A 21,874-nucleotide genomic window follows, 5' to 3' on the forward strand; every position below is an offset into this window, starting at 1 on the left:
CTGACAGCAGGAAACCAATGTTTATGATTGAACACTTCAAACGGAATTCTTAGATGTGGCTACCTCTCAACAGGAGGAAACATCTGAAGAATGTGTTTTTCTGATATTTTTACTCCCTGAGAAATGAAGGGTGTTTTCTGTATGACTCACATCCATGTTTTTCACTTGCGATATTTTTAAACTGAGATCGAGCACTGATTGAAGTGCAAAAAGTATGACTTTTCTCCTGTCCTACCCTGAAGGGCCCTTCAGCCAGGGACAGGTGACAGTAGGAACTAGGAATAGGTCATCTCCAGGTTTACAATGTGGACAGAAAGCCTAAAAGAAATAGCTTTGGAATTTATGAATGTCAGCCATACGTGAAAGCTAAAAGGTTTAATGAAAAAGAAGTACATAGACCCATTTCCTATGAGAACGTCATGCATATTTGAAAATAAGCAGATAAACCCACCCACAGTAAGGGCTCCTTCCTCTTCCCTCCAGCCAAAAGTATCTTTACAGTGTAGCTGAGAGCTAAATTTTAAAAAAATGCAATAAATCAAGTACACAATTGAAGGGGATATTCCCATGACAAGTGATCCAGTGCATATTGTTTACAGGAATTTCCTCTTGCTGCACATTCCTTCCCAAACTCAGAGGCTTATATGAGGGCATCATGGAGAAATCCCTGCCTGTGGTAGCTGCACCCAGACTGTGCAGGTCTTAATTGTCCAGGCCTCAAAGAGTCAAAAGATGCAGAAAAAAAAAAATCACAACAAATAATGATAAAAGAGTTTCAACGCTTTGAAACTGGTCCCCAGAGTCCAGCTTCTCTTTCAGCTTGGAGAAGGCTGAAGGGCTCCTTGCTGGAGCAAGGCTCACCATGAAATCTTGTTGGCTGGGCTAAAACGTCTTTAACATCAGGCCAATGTAAAAGCTGCCTTTCTTTAAATACAGTTTAGTTTCTTTAAAGCATCATTCAAGAGACCTAAATGCCAGCCCCGAGCTCAGACACAACTAACTGTTCAATGGAAAATCATGGGCAAGATTTTGCTCTGGGCAGAAGGAGTTTGATAATGGTTTTGCGAAATATTTTTTATGCAGGGACAAGAGAGAAAAGGAAGGTCAAGGCAGAAGAACCACACAATCAGTCAGAGCAACGATAAAAGCTGGAAACTTGAGAAATGGTAAGAGAGGGGCTTCTGCCCAGCCAGGTAGAAGGCAGCTGCAGAGGGTGTTGCTCATGGGACACACAAGCATAGCAGGCTCCTCTGTACTGCCAGTCTGAATAAACAGGAGTGAATCACCAAAACATCTGAAGCAACTTCTTCTTTTAAAAGAAAGAATAACCTGCAAAGAACTGAAAACCTGGCTAATGATTAGGATCAAAAGAGGTAACATCAACACAGAAACCTATTCAGTCTACACAAAAATGTCTACAGCTCTCCAAGCAACGGAGAATACACTGTTTTCTTTGCAGTAGCCCAGAACTGTACAAGAGAGAGAGTTTAAATACATTCTTATTCAGATAAGTTATCTCTTCTTCTCCCCACCAGCAGCTTTTAAAAGATGCATCTTGAACTTACAGCACTGGAGGGTTTTTTCTTCTCAAGATTTTTAATTCACTGGCAACATAAAGACCTTTAGCAATTTACAGTGTGAAGAGCACTTTCTCTTCAGATTGCCCTGCTTTGAGTCAGTTTGTACATTACGGTTACTTCATTACTTACATTGCATTACACAGGGGCAGACGAAGCAGCCGCGCTCCTCTCTTGCAGCAGATGTGCCCCGGGGCCGGCACGAGCCAGAGAAATAATAAATTCCCAGGGCCCTACATCAGGAGCAGAGACTGGGCTGCTTCACCCCAACTGCCCCTCTGCAGTGCTGAGCCAGACAACCCACCTCTTACCCTCCTGCTAGCTTGAAAGTGGGGTAAATTGGAGGTATACTGCAAAGGAGGCACACCAATCAAGGGGTTGCAATTAGCAAAATAAAAAAAAAAAAAAAAAGAAAAGAAAAAACAAACCAACCAACCAAAGAAACCAACAAAACAAAAAACCCCAAACCTGTGGGAGACATCCAAATTCTGTTGAACTATGAAAGGAACACTAGAAGGACCAGAATATATTCCTTCCTGCCTCTTGCCATGGTGGCCTCAGCTATTTATCCTCCTGTAAGTCAGAAGGACACAAGCCAGACTCCTCAAACCTTGACACCATGCTACCTCATGTAGTTTTGGTAACAGCTGCACCATGGGTTGAGTCATAAATTTCAGGTTTAGCAATTGTGACCAACCAATGCACAAAGCCTTTACCCTGTTACTCACTTTCTGCCTAACAAAATGGCATCTTGTCCAGAAAATCCCAAGGGTTTTCTTTAGACATATTCAAAGCATAATGTTCCCACCATAATGTCGCCTAATTCCTGACTGCTGCTTCTGCAAGATGCCTCTTTTCCATGAGCCTTTTCTATCTCTACATGCTACACATTGGCTTTAAACATCACAGTCAATACAGGTGGTAAAAACCGGAATAGACTGCAAGAATCTCACTCTCCTCTTTGAAGGCACCTGTGCTTTCTTGGTAGGGTAGTGAGCTGATGCAATTCCAGGAGGCCAGTCTATAGGGAATACGTGTGCACTATACGTGGCACGTTGAATCTGATTTCACTGCATACCACCATATGGAACAGAATCTCAGCGGCATCAAACGTTTACCTAAACTCCATTAATGTCTTCTGCAAGCCAATATTTATAGCATACACACCAGTAGCTGCTGTCAGAGTGTGTATAAATGTTAAACTGAACTGTTAAAGAAACATAATGACAGATGTAGAGATGCTGAAGAGTGCAATCTATTCTAATTTATGATAATTTATTTCCATCATCTGGAGCCCTATTCAGAAGAGAAAGCTGAATGCATCCCAAAGCGCATCACGGGGTGGAGTTTAAAAATCCCCAGGAAAAAAAAAATCTCTTTTAAATGAGCAAGGGTACTCTTGTCCTAACACCCAGGACATGCTTAGCAATCTCTCTGTGCAGAAGCAATACAGATGTGGGGTACTCAAGTCCTGCCTCTTGGCAGCCCAGCGACACACAGGTTTTAATGGAAGTTGGGAATAGCTGGGAACTGTTTGTCCCATGAGAGATGTCTGATCATTGCTGAGTCACTACTTTTGGGGGACTAAATTGCGTAATAAACATTTATGAGCTCTGTCAGAGCCTCTCCAGCTGCATGAACAACCAACGCTGCTGCACCCATGGGTGGCCAGAACTAATGAGCACATAAACAAAGAGATGGAAAACTGTTTTTAGAAATGAGTGACCAATGCCATGGTGAGCTATGATAGAAAGAGCTTTTCTATTTGATTCATCAGCAACACAGTCTGTGCTGGATCGGTTCTGTCACAAGATCCAAACCCCATCTCGCTCTACCGTTGCTGCTGTTCTGCTGTGAAAACCACGATAAAGAGGATGGTTAAAAAAAAAAGGGGAGAAAAAAAAGCAGTGACAGCACTTGGTGACAGCACTTGTTTCCCACAGAGGGGACCACCGCTCGGCTGCAGAGGACCGCAGGCAAGGATCTCATTTCCACGGCATCGTCCCTCCCTGGGAAGCGCCGTAACGCGCGCGGCGGCGGCAGGAGGCTTTCTGCCCCGTGGCACAGCCAGCGTCCCCTGCATATGTCGGCCCGCCGTGAAGCCAGCTCCTGCTGCCTGCCAGGGCCTCGCAATCTGGACAGGCACAGATTTTGTGCTGGAACGGGCGGCCTCTCTGCAGAGCCGCCTGCCACGAGTGACAGGCTGCCACGGCAGCAGCGGGGCCGCGCGCAGACCGTGGAGCCGACGCAGCAAAACCAGGAGGCTTAGGAGTGCTGATTCTCTGCTCAGTGGACCGTGCTGCCTCAGTGCGGCTCTGGAAAACTCCACCTTTGGCGCCAAAAAAACGGCAAGGCGCGCAATATACGCATAGGCTACAACACCAGCTTGCACGCATTACACAGAAGTCAGATGACAAATTTCCACCAAAACAATTTTCTAAATTTCAGACTCACTGTCTTGTTCAAAACAAGTTGTCGTATCTCAAAAAATGTTGACTCTTCTTTGCAAATCCCAGCGCTAAGGGCTTGCAACATCTACCCTGGAAGCACCACAGCTGTGCCATCAAGGAGTTTGGGTTGGCCCCTCATACTGCCCCTGCTCTGGAAATCAGGTGCCACAGTGGGCAGGGGGGTCCCCCTTGATGTGATCCCTCAGCAACTCCTCCAGAAAGAGTTAGCCTAGGCCATCACAGCAGGGTGTGCAGAGAAGGAGAATATGACCCAATCACCATTTTTGTACAGAATATTTCTTTACAGAAATATTTTGTGCTGAAATATTGTAGTTTCTGGCACAAATATTTCTTCATTCAGGATCTCACCAGAATGCCAGTTTTCCAAGAAAATTTAGATTAAAACTTCTCTTTCCCTCAAGGAAATGAAATTTCTTCTCCCAAATCAGCTCTACCAATGACTCTTTTTGATGTAGCAATGACAGATTCTTCCCTGACATCTTAGGTACAGCCCAAATCGCAAAAGACAAATATTCCACATGATCCTCAACCACCTGCCCCAGCCTATAATCCACGAGGAAACTGTCTCTAATACCTTTCCTTGCCATGAACACACTGCCTCCTTCCAGTTCACTTCCCTCCTCCTGCCAACGCCGAAGCCCAGCCACAAACACCACAGGGGAAACGACCTGTAACCACGTCTTATTTGAAGACTTTTCCACACACTTAGAAATGGGCTGTGTTGGGGCTGCTTGGCTGAAGCTGCTCAGTGCCCACATTGTGCCTGGCTGCACAGAAAGGCAGCTGCTGCCAAACGCTCCCAAACCGGGCAGTTGGCCGGGACCAGTCGATGGATGTGCCCAGTCAACATCATACAGCGTTGCTTCTGCTCTCTGACTGAAGAATCAAAGTTTATTAATTATTCCACTTGAAATTAAATCTGTTTTGCAATAAAATCTCCACTCTTGGCCTCAACCCTCTCAGTGAGTAAATCCATCAAGGAAACCCTTCTCGCAGCACCGTTCACAGAAGCAGATTAAAAAGGAGTAGAGAATATGTTCAGAGAGAAGCTCTGCTCAGCCATGCTCATGAGTAATCTCCCTGTCCACATGCCTGTGGTCACCAGTTGGAAAAGGCAGCTTGAGATGCGCTCGGTACTTGGCAGTGTGCAGCTTTTGCACTTCTATCCATCCTCAGATGCATCCTTGTGTCTGCATGCAAGATTAGAACAAAACGCTGCTACGACACAACAGCACACACCACGTATATCAGCTCGCCGAGATCAAAGGCACACAGCAGCAAAGAATTTAATTAAAATGTTAAAATTAAACAGGAAGGCATCCATTGTTTAATTTTTTGGCAGGCATGCTCTTTCAAACCGGGACCTAATTCCATTCCAGCATGCTGACTGCCCTTGGAGATGGCAATCAGGAGAGTTCTGCCGGATTTATCGGCTGCTGGATTTGGCAGTGGGGGAATCCCACGCTTGCTTTGGCTTTCAGGCACAATCCCTAAAAAAGCACTTGGAGAAACAGCTCAACTTCAAAGGATAATTATTGCAATATACATATTCTGCAGTAATAAGCCAATTTCCAGTATCAAACCTAAGCCCATTGGGCTGTGCACGAGATACCTCCCTGTTGTGACTATAAGGGGGAATGATGCCCATGGGGGTGTGACCTTGCCATGTTCAACTGCTTCAAGCTACCCCTCTCTCCATACAAAGGTTGTTTTAAATAGGATAAAAAACTGATACAGAGCAATAGGTTTCTGTGTGCAACACAGCCTCTGCATGGGAGGAGCAGGGGTAAGCAAAGATGTGGTTTTAGACTGACACACAAATGGGGGACTTGTTTGGTTTTGCTTCAAGCATACCTCCAGCACACAGCCAGGGAGAAGATTTTCTGAAAATAGTCCAAGCAAGGCTCAAGTTTGCTTGTTAAATAACCATAAGATATTTCCTGGCATCCTGAGGTGTTTTGATTTGAATGTTTGAGGCAGCTATAAACCAAATAGGACCCACTTCAGGGAGACTGAACCAAGAAGCCAGTTATCTCCTTGGTTTTTGGGAACCTAGCAAGAAAGATTTTGCTACTTCTATAGTATTATTTGGGATATCACAGAGGCTTTTCACCTAATATTACGAAGACTGTCAAATGCAGTGTCAAACATGGGGTTCCAGTACAAACACTCAACATGCATGTGACAAAGGATTTGAGCTGAGGTTTATCACTTCAAGCCAAAGATACTTTGGATTTGCATCACCTGAGAAATTAGAAAGCATCAACATCAGTAAAAGGGAAGTCTAAGGACTGACACAATAAACTTCTCTTTGAAATTCAAAAGGCTACTGAAGAGGTGTTACTATAAATTCTTCCTGACGTATCAATGATCTTGCCCATGCTGGGTAACATTTCTTTCTGAAATCTTCTGGGCAGAATTTCACCCTCAATACTTCATGTTTTTGAGTGCTTCTAGTGAATATTCAGTCAGGCTGTTTGCAGCAGACTCTGGTATTTCTCATAGAATAAAGATCAAGTTGACAGGTAGGGACTTTTGCAAGAGAGCCAAATCAGATTTATTTCTGACAGCGGGTCTGGGACTGTGCACCTCTCATCTGAAAATGTATAACACTTCATTGAAATCTTCCTGCTTCAGCTTTTCTCCTGCTTCCTTAACATGGAGAAACAGGAGACTACCTCACCACTGTACATCTTAGTGATCAGGATGCTTACTGGGCTCTTCTTATCAAAGAGACATTTCCAATCCCCAGCAAAAGCCCTCTGTGTAGAGTGTCATGGTTTCTGATCACTCTGAAAACATCCTCACTAACTTCTGCCTTGTGCTGTCCCTGACAAAAGGGGAACTGGGACATCTGCATCAGGACTCATCCAGGAACAGGAGCCCACAGAGCTCCCCCCAGCGTTTATCCCAAGCTCCAGGCAGCAGCACTTTCTGCTCCCCACAGCATTAGCTCAGCAGCTCCCACAGGCTCTGCCTCCAACACAGTCTTCTCCCAGATGCTAAGGCATTTTGGAAAAGGCACAGACAGAACAGCTTGCTCAGGAAACACATTTATCTACCCACCAGAACACCACAAACAAAGGACAGGTAAAACAGTAAAGGGCAATGAGCACATTACTTCAGCCTTTTCTGACCCATTTTCCTGGATCTTGCATGTACCCCATTGCTTTAAGGACCAAATTTGGCATTAGTCTTGTGAGACCTTTCTGCTTTGCTCTCCACACAAGGTCCATAACATTTCCTTCATGCCACAGATGGCTGCTCATCTGGAAAACCCCCTCTCCTGAGGGGCCACGTCAGTCTAATCCTCTGCTGATCCTTCTCCCCTAGCAGCATTATGAAAATATTCCACCACAGCAGTACCCAAGCTGTCTGACACAAGACTCCCTGTTCCATCTCATCACAACCAAATTCAGAGCCTGATCCACAGGAGTTCTCACCTCACTATCCATTCCAGCTTAGGTTTGAGCACTTTGCAAATGCATGCAAATACTACATGCAAAAATCTTCTGGTGCCTGTGCTCATGGATGTGCCTGCATCCACAGGCTGCTAATGAGGTAACACCTGATATTTTTTGTTTATATAAAATGTCCTTAGAGAATACTTCCTTACTTAAATGAATGTTGTATACCAAAGCCATTCAATGCCATAAATAGTACAGTTATAATAATTGGAATCTCCACCATTTTATGAGATTTAAGCTTTTCCTTAAGAATGGCAAACACCTTTAGGTTTTCTAACCAAGTGAAGTCTTCTGAATGGGAAAACACTGCTTCTAAAGACAAACCTGAGAAGTCTCTACCATGGCCAGAAGATAAAACTGCTCAAAAATTAAAGCAAAACCTTACAGTTTGCCTATATTCAGTATTCCTTTGCTTTTGCCAAAAAGCAAGCAAGCTGTCACCTTAGCAACTATGTCACACTTTGCAGCACATATGCCACTTCGAACAAACACCTTAAACGCAGCACCTCCACACTGTATGTTCCTTTCTATAACGTTCTTATCAGCACTCTGTAGTTCCCCCCCGAGAGCAAAATCCATGGAGACCCCTTTGGCAGCTGGTGGGCTGGACAGAAAGACAGACAGGCAGACGGCTAAGTGCTGTTTTCCACACTGCACCCCAGGACCATACTAAGACAGGACCACTTTTATTTGGTGCCCAAGGGTAATGCTGAGCTTGCAGAGGTGCCACCACCAGCTCTGTGCAGAGCCCAACGTTACCTGGTTTCTGCCTCTCCCCTTCCCCTGTGTCAGGAGAAGGTTCTCTCCCCTGGAGCAGAATGGAGAACTTCACCAAGCGACCAGGAGGACTCCTGCCCCCTGGGATCACACAGAGTGCCATGAATCCTGGTTAAGCCAGAGACCAGAGCAACCAAATGATGAAATGGTTTTATCAGAAGCACCTCCAAGCCTGTCCTCCCCTGACTGCAACATCTGAATCCAGAGATGTCAACATGCAGGGCTTTTACCTGGGGCTCCAATTATGCAGATGCTGATTTACAGAAGTGATGACTGAAACACCGTCCTCATAAAAATCGTCAAGGAGACTTTAACTGTGTTTGTCTAATGGCAGAACCCTCTATCTCCAAACATCTTCTTGCTAGTTTGAAAGTCAGATCATTTTTGTTCCTCTTTTCATAGAAACCTGGTTTGCATATATAATCAAATTTAGCATTAATGAGTCTCTTTCCTCATCTTCTATTCCTAATGCTTCAAACAGCCACACTTGGATAATGGCAGCCATCGAAATGGCTTACGGTGAGACTTCACCAGTTTCACCCAGGTATTTCCACAGCAGCAGCACATAACTCCAGAAAGTCCTTCCTCCTGGAGCCCTGTCTCTCAGCCATATGTGCTAATTCTACATAACTATTTTATACCAGGTCCCACTCTGGGCTGCTTGAGAATCATGAGGGTTTAAATTAATTGTTAGGCAACCTTCTAAGATCAGCTCTTCCGTGATCAAAACACAAGCCTAAATGGAAAATGGTAGCACTTTCCAGATGAAAGATGTCATTTATTTGCAATGTGGTCAGGCACTGCTGACCTTTTATCTTTCTCTGTACCAGAATTTTTACCATTTTAACAGCAACTTTGATGAGCATAGTTCTCAGTTTCCAAGCAGATATGCACGCAGATAAACATGCATGTGAACAGCAAAGCAGCCAGCTCTCTGCACGCTGTGTAAATCCATGGGATCATAAGACAGATTTCCTGCTCTTTCACTTGTGTTCGGGCTTTTCAGTCTTTAGAGCTTGCATCCTTCTTCCGCTACCTTGATCTAAAACCATATGGTTTATCAAAGTCAGAGGTCTCAGAATCACAAGACTCCCTGAAAGTTGTGACTTTCAGACCACAAGGTAAAACACCATACAGGCACTGTTAGTGCCTCTGCTGCCTTTATCCCAGTCCCACTGGCAGAGTGACATATGGCTTTCACATCTGCCTTCAGTGAGACTACAAAAACTTTTTCGATTCCTTCCTATCCACACACCACAGAGCCTGATGTCTAACGGCAAAATCCACCTCCCAGTTCTTCCTAAAAAAAAATAACTTGTCCAGCAGAGTTCCCCGCCTGCAGATTACTGATAGCCTGGTGTGTGCTCAGAAGTTGCAGGTCCAAAGCCAAGGAATGGTGAAGCCTGTTGGCAGGGCTCAGGTCTCTTGGACACTCACATCCCATCGGATCACTGTGGCAATTTTTGCCTATGCAGAGCTGCAGTGTATTTTGCATGCATTATGCTAAGCTGCCTATAAGAAATCATCCAATTAATGACAGCTTACAGGGAAGGGTTAGTTACACGGTAATTACCTTTCTAATATTAAAATACCATAGAAATGGATTTACATTTTTTGATTAAGTGGCACATGTTTTATTGACCTGACACTACACATACAAGACCTTTGAGGCAGCAACTGGGACCAGGTTCACAAGAACAGCTAAGTACCCCCATCCTAAGGCAGGCATCAAAAGAACTGACAATACATTTTTAATGTGTTTGTGCATCTTACACATCAAGATGGATGGTCTGAACACCAAATGCAGCAACCGATCCTGGCATTGTATAAGCAACATCAGCAGGCAGTAAGAAATATTATTTTTTTTGAAGGCTTTTCTTTCAATATGAGGGTAGAGAAGATCAAACACTCAACTCGTCCACCCTCCATCCATGGAGCATTAAGCTTCAACAAGGTTACCCTGCTCCATCACCTAAAGTCTCTGCCCATGCCAGAGTAGACAGCAGCCTTCTGGTTAAACAAAAAACAAACATAAGTAAATGTGATGAAGAGTCTCAAGCAACTATAAAATATTTCAGGCCCATAATAAACTATATAGAGCAAACCACTAATCACACGTGCTTCATGCAAGCATTACCTTCTTATTTCTTTTCCATTTATTTTCAGCATCTCAAGATATCTAGGCTTTTCTAGGGCACACTTGAAAACATGCAGCTACTTATGTCCATTCATATGCATGTAAATATAATCCAACAAAAGCACTCCATGGCCAGATGAGCAATCAGCACTAGGACAAAAGACAAGACTTATTATCAGTCTTTCAAAATTCAGATTCCCTTTGCCTCCCAAATACGCATCTGTTTGCAAGGCAAGGGGTGCTAACCCTTTCAGAATCTATACAATCAAAGCAAGGTTGACTCTTGCCAGGCAGGCAGCAGCCTGGCCTTTTTCCTGTCTCACCAGTCAAATGATCACAGCGTGAAGGCAACGAAGCAAAGCAAGGTTAGCTTGGTCCATGTACACTACACACAGATTTTTCAAACCATCTTTGTCCAATTTCCACCAGAGATTTGCTGTCCAAATGCCTCGCAATGCTTTGGAACTCTGGCACATCCCATGAAGATACTCATGAGCAGTGACGAATTCCAGTCATGCAATATCTGGAATGTATTTTTTTCTGCACAAAGACAAGAATTAAAACAACTCCTCAGACACATTTGGGTTCATTGATCATCCAAATGTCCACTTCCAAGTTGTCCTATCAAAAAAACCCACGAGGTTTGTCCTGCAACATAAATGATTCACATGTGCCCTAATAAAAACAGCACTGGCTTAGACAGGGTTATTGTATGGTCTTTGTGCCGAAAATATCCCTCTGCTCTGCCCAGACCAGCCCAGACAGGGCTGCAAGCTGGTGGAGCAGGGAGCTCACTGCAAAGTATTTTAAAACACCAACCTGTAGATGATGATCAAGGCAATGACACCACTTCCTGACTGGCAAAATGGTGGAGTTTCTACATCCTTCCTCTTTATGACAGAATACAGGGAAAGGCATTAAGGACAGCGCTGCAGCTCCTGTTACTTTACATGGAAACTGGACAAATATCAGGTTGCTTTGGGTTTGCAGGAAGAAAGTTGTTTGTGGCAATTCAGAGTAATTAAAAACCGCAGCCCAGGGATACAAAGTTTCCATTTTTACAAAAATGTATTTGTCAGTAACAACCTGATTACACATAAGATAGTTCCTATACCCGCCACACTGCAAGGCCAGGGCCCTGCTTTTCACCTAATTTCCTTTTCTAGGTCTCCAGAGAAGCAGCAACTGCAAAACAAACAGACTGAAAGTGACAAACTTGCTTTGTCTTGCTCACTTTTTGTGGACCCCAATAAAAACAGTCTAAACACATCCAGAGAGTTGCAGGACTAAAATTAATCCAGGGAGACAAATGAACATATTTCTTCTCTTTCATCCTTCCTTATTCATTATTGTCAGGTGCCTGTATAAGAGAATCATTTCTGAAGTGAAGTTGTAAGAGTGTTTGTGACATTGCTACTAGTTGTAGTGCCACAGTAGATTATCATGAGAAATAAGCTTCAGAAGAACACTCTTCTCATGCAAAGATCTGTGGAGTAACAGCCAGGGGAATAAAAAGAAGCAAGAACAAATACAGCTTTTAAACAGCTCTTCCCTGCCCCCAGCACATGCCATGAAGCCAGAGTTGACTAAACGCAGGAAACACCCAGGGCTGACCCAGTACAGCTGCATGTAGTTTTCCAAGCTCAGATTTGTGATCCACAAACTTTATTGCCAAGGTAGAGTTCAAAAAATGCAACTTTTGCTTACTTGCTATAAGTCACTCATTGGACTTTTTTCTTTCTCTTAACCTTTCCTGAGCTTGAGCCAATGTTGTCTCCTAATAGCTTCTAAATGCAATTTCTTGGCTGAAAATAAGATTACAAAGTACATGGGAAATACAAATGAAAACATATTACAGTGCTGTGAATATTCAAGAATCATTCTTATCTCAGCAGCTTCTCTCTGGGTGTTAGGTGACAGTCAAAACAGGAGACTGAAGAAGGTCAGATAAGGTCCCTGCTGCTCGAGATAGAGTTCCATGATGCCTGAGCCAGACTCCAGGCAAGCTGGCATCTGCACACCTAGAGATTAATTCTTCAACAGTTACAGTTTCACACCTGAGAAACCTACAGCCACCTCAGTTGCCTCCAGACCTGCAAATATTTGCACTCACAAAAACAAAAGTTTCAACAGCATCACTGTACAAGAGGTTTACGAGTAAAGACATGCTCACCCCAGAACCACTGTGAGCCAACCCAAACGAGAGCACAAATTCAAGGCTGGACTGCCTGGACCAGCTGAGGACATTTTCAGCCTGCACCACCTCCACCCTACCAGCCTTTCTGAGGAACCCCCACAGCTCTGCCATCTGTGCTGCAACACCACAGAGCCTCCCCCCAGGCACGAGAGCCACCCAACGCCCAGAACTGCTGCGTCACCAGCTGGGCTATGAACTTTATTTCTCTGCAGATGCAATCTAGGACTCAAGTGGGAGGTGTTAAAGGGTGTAATTTGATTGTTCTGACCAAGTGCAACGAGGTCTGCGAGGCTGCCGGAGGACATGGAAGTGGACACAGAATTGGCTGAAACACTTGGTCTTCTTTTAAAGTTTAAAATTATTATTAGGCTGATAAAAGGAGTTTGAGGGAGAGATGGACAGTTAGTCGAGACCAGAGATGGTAGAGAGAGGTGGAATAGCAGTTGGGAGGCATGGTAAGAAGAGGAGGAAGATGGGAGCAAAAAGATTAATTGAGTAGAGATGGAATTTGGGTAATCCAAAAAGCCTTTCAAGTATATTAAAAAAAAAAAGTCTTCCATGCTCTGAAATATCATATGCTAAAATATGCTTAATTCTACTTACACATACATGTCAAAAGGAGAAAAAGTACTTTCACAGATCATCTCAAATGTTAACACGCTCTGCATCCTTGTCCCACATTCCCAAGGACTGGCACACCTTGGCCGTGTCAGAAGAGCTCTCTTTACATACCGCATGTGCATGTACACGTACACAGACAAGCAATGTGCACTTAAACCAGCCAGGAGAGTTCCACATGTGGCTTCCAAACATGACAAAGGCAGCTTTTGTATTTGGCTGTTGGAAGAAGTTACAGACCCAGGAAACTGCCAAGAGAAGAGTTCCCACTCAGTGTCCCGAGGATGCCAATGCACCCACCGGGGCCAACAGCTTCCCTGAGGGCACAGCCCATGCCCACCAGTACAGAGCCTTTCCCAGAAGAGCTTGCTTCCCAACTTCCACTAGACATTGCCTCATCAGGCAGACAGCCAAAAGACTACACTCCCAGTGAGTATTTGCCATAGGAATAGCTTTGCTCCCCATTCTTCTGCCCTGTGGCGAGCACTGCAGCGTGGCTGAAGCACCCTCAGATCAGCACCTGGGGCTCAACCCCCAGATGTCCTGACTTTTCCTCGAAGCCTGAGCAGCAGCACCATGTGAGTTTGTGGAGCTCTGGGCAAGGAATGAAAGGGATGTCATCCATCCACCACCACATGCAGGTGACCCCGTTGCGGGGCCACCTCATCCCAGGCCCATGGCACCACCACATCTCCATCACCCAGCTCCGTGGGACCCAGTGCTTCGAGGAGTCCAGAGGGGAAGAGAAGCTGCTGCTGGTGAGCAGGCACAGGGTTCAGGGCGAGCAGCTGCCCCCAGCACACCAAAACACCCCCTGGCAGGCACCCCGCGGCCGGGCTGCGTGTGGCAGGTGTGAACATGTGGATAAACGCACCCGCACGGGGACGCGCCCCCCAAAATACGCGGCTTACATAATTCCCCAGCCAGTCGGCGTTAGGGGAATGTGATTAATCCTCCATGACATGTTCTGAACTTTCCGTTCAGAGAGGCTCTCTGCTCCCGCAGACCTACTGGCGATGGATGTCATTTGACCTGCAGACTTCACTACGAATGAGCATCAGAGCAACACACAGTGACATTGCTCCGCACACCAATTATCTGCCTCCTTCCCCGCTCGGCCCAGAGACAAGTTGGCTAAATGCATAATGAGGATTTTATTTTCCCCTTTTTTTTTTTTTTTTTTTTTAAATTCGTTTACAGCCAGCTCAAGGATGAGGGGGGACGCACCCACAAACCCAGCCCCCAGCCCGCCCCGCCGGCCCCAGCGCTGTAGGACGCGAGTCGCCAGCCCCGTGTCCGTCCCCAGCCCCCGCGTCCCTGTCGCCAGCCCGGCCCAGCTCCCACCTGTTCCGCGGGGCGCGCACTTTGGGGACAGCCCCCCCGGCACCCCCCACGCCCCGGGACTCACCCACTCGAGCACCCTGAGGAAGGCCAGCGGCTCCTTCACCACGCGGAAAGTGCCCGCGGAGGCGAGCTGCGGGCAGAGAGAGAGAGAAAGAGAGGGGGGTCAGCACCGCGCCCGCTCCGCGCTCCCCCACCCCGCGCCGCCCGCGGGGCTCCGCGTACCTGGTCCACCGCCTCCATGGCGCCGCAGCCCCGCGGAGCGGAGCCGAGCGGCGCGGAGCCGAGCGGAGCGGAACCTCCCGCCCGCCACCGGGATGCGCGGCGCTGCCCCCGCGCAGGCCGGGCGGAGCAGCCGGGCGGGGCCCGCGCCCCCTGCACCGCCCCGCGGAGCCGCCCCGGCCCCGCCCGCTGCTCCCGCGGAGCCGCCCCGGCCCCTGGCAGCCGCTCCGGCACTTTTTGAATCGCCGTTAAAAATTTTTTTTTTTTCCTTTGCATTATTATCATTTTTTTTAATTAGTATTTTTTTTTATGTAGCGTTGCTTTTTAATTATTATTATTATTTTTTAAAAATATATATTTTTTAAAATTGTTATTTCGGGGTGGAAAAGAGAAGGAAGACGTCGGGGAAAATAATAAATAAATAAATAAATAAATAAATAAATAAATAAATAAATAAATAAATAAATAAAAGAAAACAAACTGCATCCCCACCGCCCGCACGGAAACTGTTCATATTTTAAGGGATGGCACCCACCGCCCCCTGTCCTTCCGTCCCCTCTCGCCCTCCCGGGACGAACTCGCCCGCCGCCCCCGCGGCCGCAGGGCTGCATCTCTGCGCTCCCAGCCCTCGTTCCCTCCTGCTTTTCGAGCATTTCCTTGACAGCAGAACAGCGTTTTCTGTCTTGCTGTTGTCCTGGCCTCGTTTCCCGGCAGAGCCTTAGTAATTCCAGTACATCCTGGGTGGCACAGCCTGGCAGGAGTGGAGGCTCCATGTGTACATCCACGCTCACTGACAGCGTTTCCAGCTCCTTGTGACATTAAAACACTAGAGTGAGGATTTTGTGATGGAGCGAGTTCCTGCCCCAGCAAAGGCTCAGGGTACAAATCCATCACCCCATTTAACAGCAAAACATCAAATAGATTTAGGCCCCGACTCTGCAAACATTTGCATATTCAACTTAACTGCCACCCTGATAACCAGTTGTGCCACCAGAAGGACACCGGTGCTCAAATAGGATTTGGGCTGTAAGTAGGTCAGAGATCTGCCTAAAAAATACCTGAAGCTTTTACGCCCTGTAAGGAAGCAGCCATCTGCAAAAGTTTAATAAGTCAATTAGTTTTGCTCAAACTGAATCTCTATCTAAAAACAAACAAACAAAAAACCCAAATAAACAAAAGAAACCAACAAGCTAAATGTATTCTTGGAGTAAACAAGATGCATCGGGGTGAAGATAAATTTCTGAAGTTTTCACTGGAATTTGAGGCAAACAATTTTGTGTCAAAGTCATATATCTGAAACAAACCCACTTGAAGTCTGTGATAGTGGTGGGACTGGGTTCAGATTTTTCTTTAACTTAAATAATTTCTTTTACCCTATCAAACCTGCCTTTGAGGCCAGAATTACTATTACATTTAATTTTTTCGATCTAAAAGTGTTGTATTTTATGCCCTGCTTTCTTTCTGCCCTGAGAGAAGAAAGCAAGCAAGAAAAAAAATGGATAATCTTTCCTTACAAAATGTTACCAAGTATATTTTTATTTATTTATTTAGATAACAACCTCTAGGAAATACAAAACACTTCTCAGCAATTCCAGTAACTGCCTGCTGGTGGCTCAGTGCCGTGGGAGGCAGTCCCCTCACAGAAAATGAGGGCAGAGCATCCCTAAGCCTCCAAGAGGCTCAGGCAGGCAGGGACACACAGTTATCCCTCTGACTTTCATCCAGGACTTCTTCCACTGGTGCAGAGATGCAGGGCCAGGTCACTGCGAGCCACTTGCCTTTAGCCCTCATGCCTGAAGAAGAAACTATCATGGAATATCCTGTTTTGGAAGGGACCCACAAGTATCATTGCCTCCAAATTAGTCCAGTCCCCAAGAGCAGCAGGGTAACCATGCTCACTCCTGCAGAGATTTCCAGCTCTGGTATCTGGTATTCCCACCAACAAAGCCCTCGGCTGTGGGAAGTTTCATCACTTGCTGTTTACTGTGACTCTCATGTGCTGTTTCTTTTAATAGGCTTCTTTCATGGAGAGACTTACAGCTGTGGATGTATTGAAGCAGTTCAAAAACCTCCTGAGAGATTAAAAAAAAAATGCTGAAACATTTAGTGAAGGCATAACTGATCAGTAGACTGGGGAAGATGTGGAGAATCTTTTTTTCCTTGATTTTATTAGTCGTGGGTTCTGGAAAAAGACATATGCCTCATCTCCATTGACTGCCTTGGAGAACTGGAAGTCCAATTCACTAACCCTTTATTAATTACCTCCAATTATAAGCCTGAGATACTAGTAGCACTTAAACTTCAGTTTTCAAAAATTGTCAAAGATAGAAAAACAAAAACAAATATTGCTAAAACCTTCACCACTTCCAGGTCGGGCCTTCTTGCAAACTGGGATGGCTTCCCCATTGTTCTCTAGCTCAGCACACCTGTGGTTTCAGCAGATACAGGTGCTGTTTATTTCCCATTCCCTTTCCACCATACCGCTGTGTTTCACTTTGGTGCTCTAAAGTGCTCTACCATCTCCACCTCAGCTCCTCCTGTGGCTGGAAATCCTTGCAGAACCACAGCAGCAACCTGAGTTTATAGTCAGTGTTCAGAGCCTCTTCTCACCATTATTAACTCTTCCAGATGGCTATTAGCATTTGCTCTTTGATATGGCAGAGTGTGTCTCTGGCTTTCCCAGCTGCTCTCTTTAGACACCATCCCAGTCAGCTCAGAAGTAAGAGCATCTCCCTCCCAGTTCTTGAGCCTCTTAGTACAAACCTTGCTCTGAAAATGATGTTAAAACTCCACACATTTCTGATGCCCCATAATAAAACACACTGTGAAAGGTATGTTCAGATTAGCAGAGATAATACATTTGTAATTACTGTCAATACAGCAAGAAGCTGTACCCCAAGATGCTACATTATATTCATTCTTCTCACACCTGGATGACTGGGCTTGACACACATGAATCACAAAAAGCCATAGAGGCGCAGTTGCAAGTATCTGTGATAAATGAAAAATAGCCTGGAGAGACCCACAGTGTTTCATAGGGACAGAACCTCACAGTGAGTGTACTCCCTAAAGGCAGGAGCTTCCCACTGATTCCTTTCCTGGAGAGGGTCCAGTAGTGCTGTAGAAGAAGCAGCAATGCCAGTCCTGCATCACTACTGGGGGCCAAAGTCCTCCACAGGACATTAGTGGAGATTTAGTGGAAGTTCTAATTCCAGGATTAGCATTTTGTCCAACTACAAGCAGTGATTTCTTTCCTGTTTCTAGGAAGCACATGCCCTGATTTTTCATTTGGATAGGTGGTGGGAAGTTTTCCTGGTCAATGGCAAGTGTAAGAACTGCATCTTTTAGATGTTGTACATCAGTAGAAAAAGCCTCAACGTGTGCCAACCTCTCCATTTTACCTCGGCAAGGTTTTCTCCCAGAGCTCTACCAAAAGACATGTTCAACTTCTCTTGGCCTGTCTAAACCTATGATAAATAGTTTCCTACAGTCTCCTCCAAGCACTAGGCCAAAATTCAGGCTTTTACTCCATACTTGTGGACTGCAGACACATTGGATCAGTGCAAGCAGCGGATCAATGCAAGCATGACTGTGCCAGCACCTCTCCTGAGCACGTGGCTCTGGGTCAATTTGTCCCTGTGGGAATGGAGAAACAGTCACTGCAAGACAGGGACACTAATTTCAGGGATGGTAGAGATGCTGCCCCTGTCCAGGGCTGGAGCAGCCAGAGCTGTGCCAACCTTGAGGGGCTCTACAGGACAGTGGGGATTTGTTTTTCCTTGGACATCTTTGATTTAAATCTTACTTCCGTCTGCTAATGGGGAAAGGGTAAGGGTTGACCTCCTGTTCCGCTAGGCTGGTTATTAACTGTGAGCCAGGTGTATCCACACACAGGTGTGTGCACACTCACCTACAGAGGGTAAATAGTTCAAAATGCCTCTCTCCTTGCGTGTGGCAAAGCATGAAGCCTATGACCTGTAGGTCATCCAGGCTGCAGCAGCAAGGACCAGATGGTGGGGTCACCCAGTTTGAAGAGAGTTTGAGGCAACTGGTGATAGCACCAGTGCAATTTTTTTGTGAGCAGTTGGGTGTGGAAATGAGGTCTCGCACACACGCTAGGAGGACCATATGGCGCTTAGCACACCAGATTTCCCAGCTCCAGCCAGGCCTCAGTCTCACACTCTACCTGTCACTCTTCTCGAGATCCACACTGTTGAGGGTCAATTCATCCTCTCGGGGTCACCATCAAACTTGCTTGCAATACATTATCCCCAGAAAGGGAGAGCTTGGTGCCATCTCTTGGATCTTTCTGTTGCTTTTAAACCTCCCAGTCATTTTGATTAGGTTACAATATTTTCCCCCGGGCCTGTATTCTGCACCAGGGAGCTTTTTACCTTTTCCCTGAAACAGGAGAGTTCACTCCGCCATCCCAAAGCCAATTGCCAGTTATTTCATCACTTGACCTCATTTGTTTGGTATATTCACTATAAAATTTAATAACAGAAGAGCAACAAAATCAGGAGGCCTTGGGATAGCCAAGAATTGCTTTCCATGTGACCAGGAATGACATATGTTGAACCATGGGAGAGACCAGTTTCTGTCCCTTAAGTCTCAGCCAGCTTCTGTACCACATTTTCCAACACCCACAAGCTTCCCCCCTCATTCTGTTTTCAAATTCTAGGTCTGCATCTCTACCTATAAATAAACCTTAATAAGCCTAATTTCCAAAGGAATCTCATTTCCCAGTTTTCCCTGGGTGCAGATGATAAGGCCAAGCATGGACATCAATACCCCCCACTCTGTGTTAAGGTCAATAACTGAAATGCCACTGAAACGCAGAATATTCCATCCTTGGAAGCTGAATAAAGTCTGCATACAAGCATGTGCTTGTTTCAGAGCAAAATAGCTTGCAAAAAGTGCACATTTCAATGTGTTGCCAGACAAACAACAGAAAGTCTTCAGGATTCAAATCAGTAGAGCAATGAGGCCATTGCTCATTATTAAGCTAAAGGTACAAAAGTATTTTTGAAAGGAGCTTTGTTGAATCAGCATTTGTTTTTCTAGCAACATGCACAATTTCTTTAAGCAGGGTTATTTTCAGAGTATGGTATGAAAATAATTATGAAACACTTTCTAAAGGTTCAGTGATTAAGGCAAGAGCAGCCAGCTGTTTGGCTGCACAGCTGATGTTGACCAAAAGTATCATGTCTACAAGTAAAACTGTCTTAATAAGATTTCTAGATCTCACAGAAGACTCGCAATTATTTCTCTTCTGATCTCTAAGAATAGCTGCAGAAATAGTCTCTGGTGTTTCTCTTTGGATTTCAGTTATGTGCCTGTGAAATGAAATTAGGAATCATATTATTGAAAGTTAAGTTTCTTCTAGTCCAAAAGGTTTGCCTGACTTGGCTGCAACCTTTGTTCCATGTACAAAGAGCGATCCTGATTTGATTTTAAAAATTAATCAGTCATTTTCCTTTTCCTTCCTAATTCTTCACTGCCATCCAGTCTTGTCATTTTTGATCCTATCTTCCAGAGCACATTGTCTGGCTTTAATCAAAGGCATTCTGTAATTAGGTTCCAGCTAATTTAGCTTAGACTATTTAAAAGCAAAAAAATAACCTCACTTCCTGGTAAAACCCAGCTAAGTTTCAAGGGAGCTAAACAGGGATAGCTTCATTTCATAAACATATTGCTGGTAACAAAATCCTTCCCTTAAAATCATGGGGATATAATTTGTCCTGGGCATTTTGAGGGTGATTTTGTACACAGGAGCACAAAGAGCACAAACGAGCGTGAGAAGCACCGCTGCAGTCATATTCTGTCTCTCTCCAAAAACCTGGGTCTGGAGCTCTAGAAGGGACACTGTCAGGGCTGGGATCCTTCAAATCCGACCTACTTTTCCATTTCATCCTTTACCAAAGCAAATGTTTAAATGCTAGATTTTTTTTTTTTTTTTTTTTCTTAAAGGAAGAGGGAAAAATGTCAGTGCAGTGGCTCCAAGGAACAGCTGCAGAAACCTGAGCTGCTTTGGGATAACCACAGAGGTAGGGACTTGTACCACCTCCTGCATGGAGATGATGCCGTCAGCTGTCCCAGCTCCATGAGGGACACACCCACACATCCATACTGTGCCCTGGTCCAATGCCCTCTTATGGCACCAAAGCAACAACCAAACCCTAAACCTGCCTTGCTGCTGTTTTGCAAGAGAAAAATATCTTTCCAGGGCAAGGAATTAGAGAGTCAGTGCTAGTCAGTGGTGGGAAGGACCCACCTTGCCAGGATTGAATGAGAAATACCACAAACCCAAACTTCGCTCCTCAATGCTGGTATAAAGCACATGCACACCACTTACATGTTTAGGAAGGGATGAGGCAGGCATACTGCATGCACATCTCTGTATCCCAGAAGGTATCTCCCCTGTCCTTTCCTTGCTAGGGGAGCATTTATTTGCCTCTCTCAGTCTGGATTAAAGCTTTGACTCCCAAAACGCGGAGTAGAAAAAACAAATTCACCAAAATCCCCAAATTCACACAAGCACAGCCCTGCAAGTTGGAAAGTGTAAGGTAGCTAATAAAATGGGAAGGACAGGAAACATCCCAAACTTCCTCTCCCTCCAGGGGATACCCATTGAACTCCATGTGCACCCACAGCCTGGAGCTGTAGGAGCTGGTGCCCCATCGCTTCGGAAAGTAACAGCAGCTCCTTCTCCTTAAAACTGTTACTTGCTGGTTTGAGCTCTCACACAAACCACGTGAGAAAAAAAAACAAACAACTCAGTCTCTTCTCCAGCCAGAGTAAATTCAAGCTCACGTCATCCTTTCCAGAGGGTGCCCCAAGCACAGGATTGCAGATGAGTCCAGGCTGAGAGGCAAAGCATCATCTGGTGTGCAGCCCAGGCAAGGTCACAGCAGCAAGGGGGGGATGCTCCAAATCAGATCAAAATACTCAGCAGGTTTCACTGGTGGAAGCCTGGGCATGCAAGGCATTAAAGGCAGTGACCCACTTGGATGTTCTTGTAAAAGACACCTAATTAGTACTTGATGGGTGGATAGAAAAGTTTTAAG

At 45.4% G+C, this 21,874-nt stretch overlaps 1 protein-coding gene across 1 annotated transcript in view; it reads right to left on the minus strand.

Moving 5' to 3' along the window:
- The window catches only part of SYNPR (synaptoporin), a 102,930-nt gene extending 87,993 nt beyond the window's left edge, over nucleotides 1-14,937 (minus strand). Inside the window, exons 1-2 of the mRNA XM_050312677.1 lie at nucleotides 14,811-14,937; nucleotides 14,653-14,718 (exon numbers count right to left, since the gene is read on the minus strand). Of these exons, the coding sequence (XP_050168634.1) occupies nucleotides 14,653-14,718; nucleotides 14,811-14,828 (84 nt within the window). The 5' untranslated portion in view covers nucleotides 14,829-14,937. The remainder of the gene's footprint in view (nucleotides 1-14,652; nucleotides 14,719-14,810) is intronic.
- Nucleotides 14,938-21,874: the final 6,937 nt, after the last annotated feature.

The sequence above is a fragment of the Myiozetetes cayanensis genome, unplaced genomic scaffold (assembly GCF_022539395.1).
Source record: "Myiozetetes cayanensis isolate MyiCay16 unplaced genomic scaffold, myiCay2020 scf18, whole genome shotgun sequence".
NCBI lineage: Eukaryota > Metazoa > Chordata > Aves > Passeriformes > Tyrannidae > Myiozetetes > Myiozetetes cayanensis.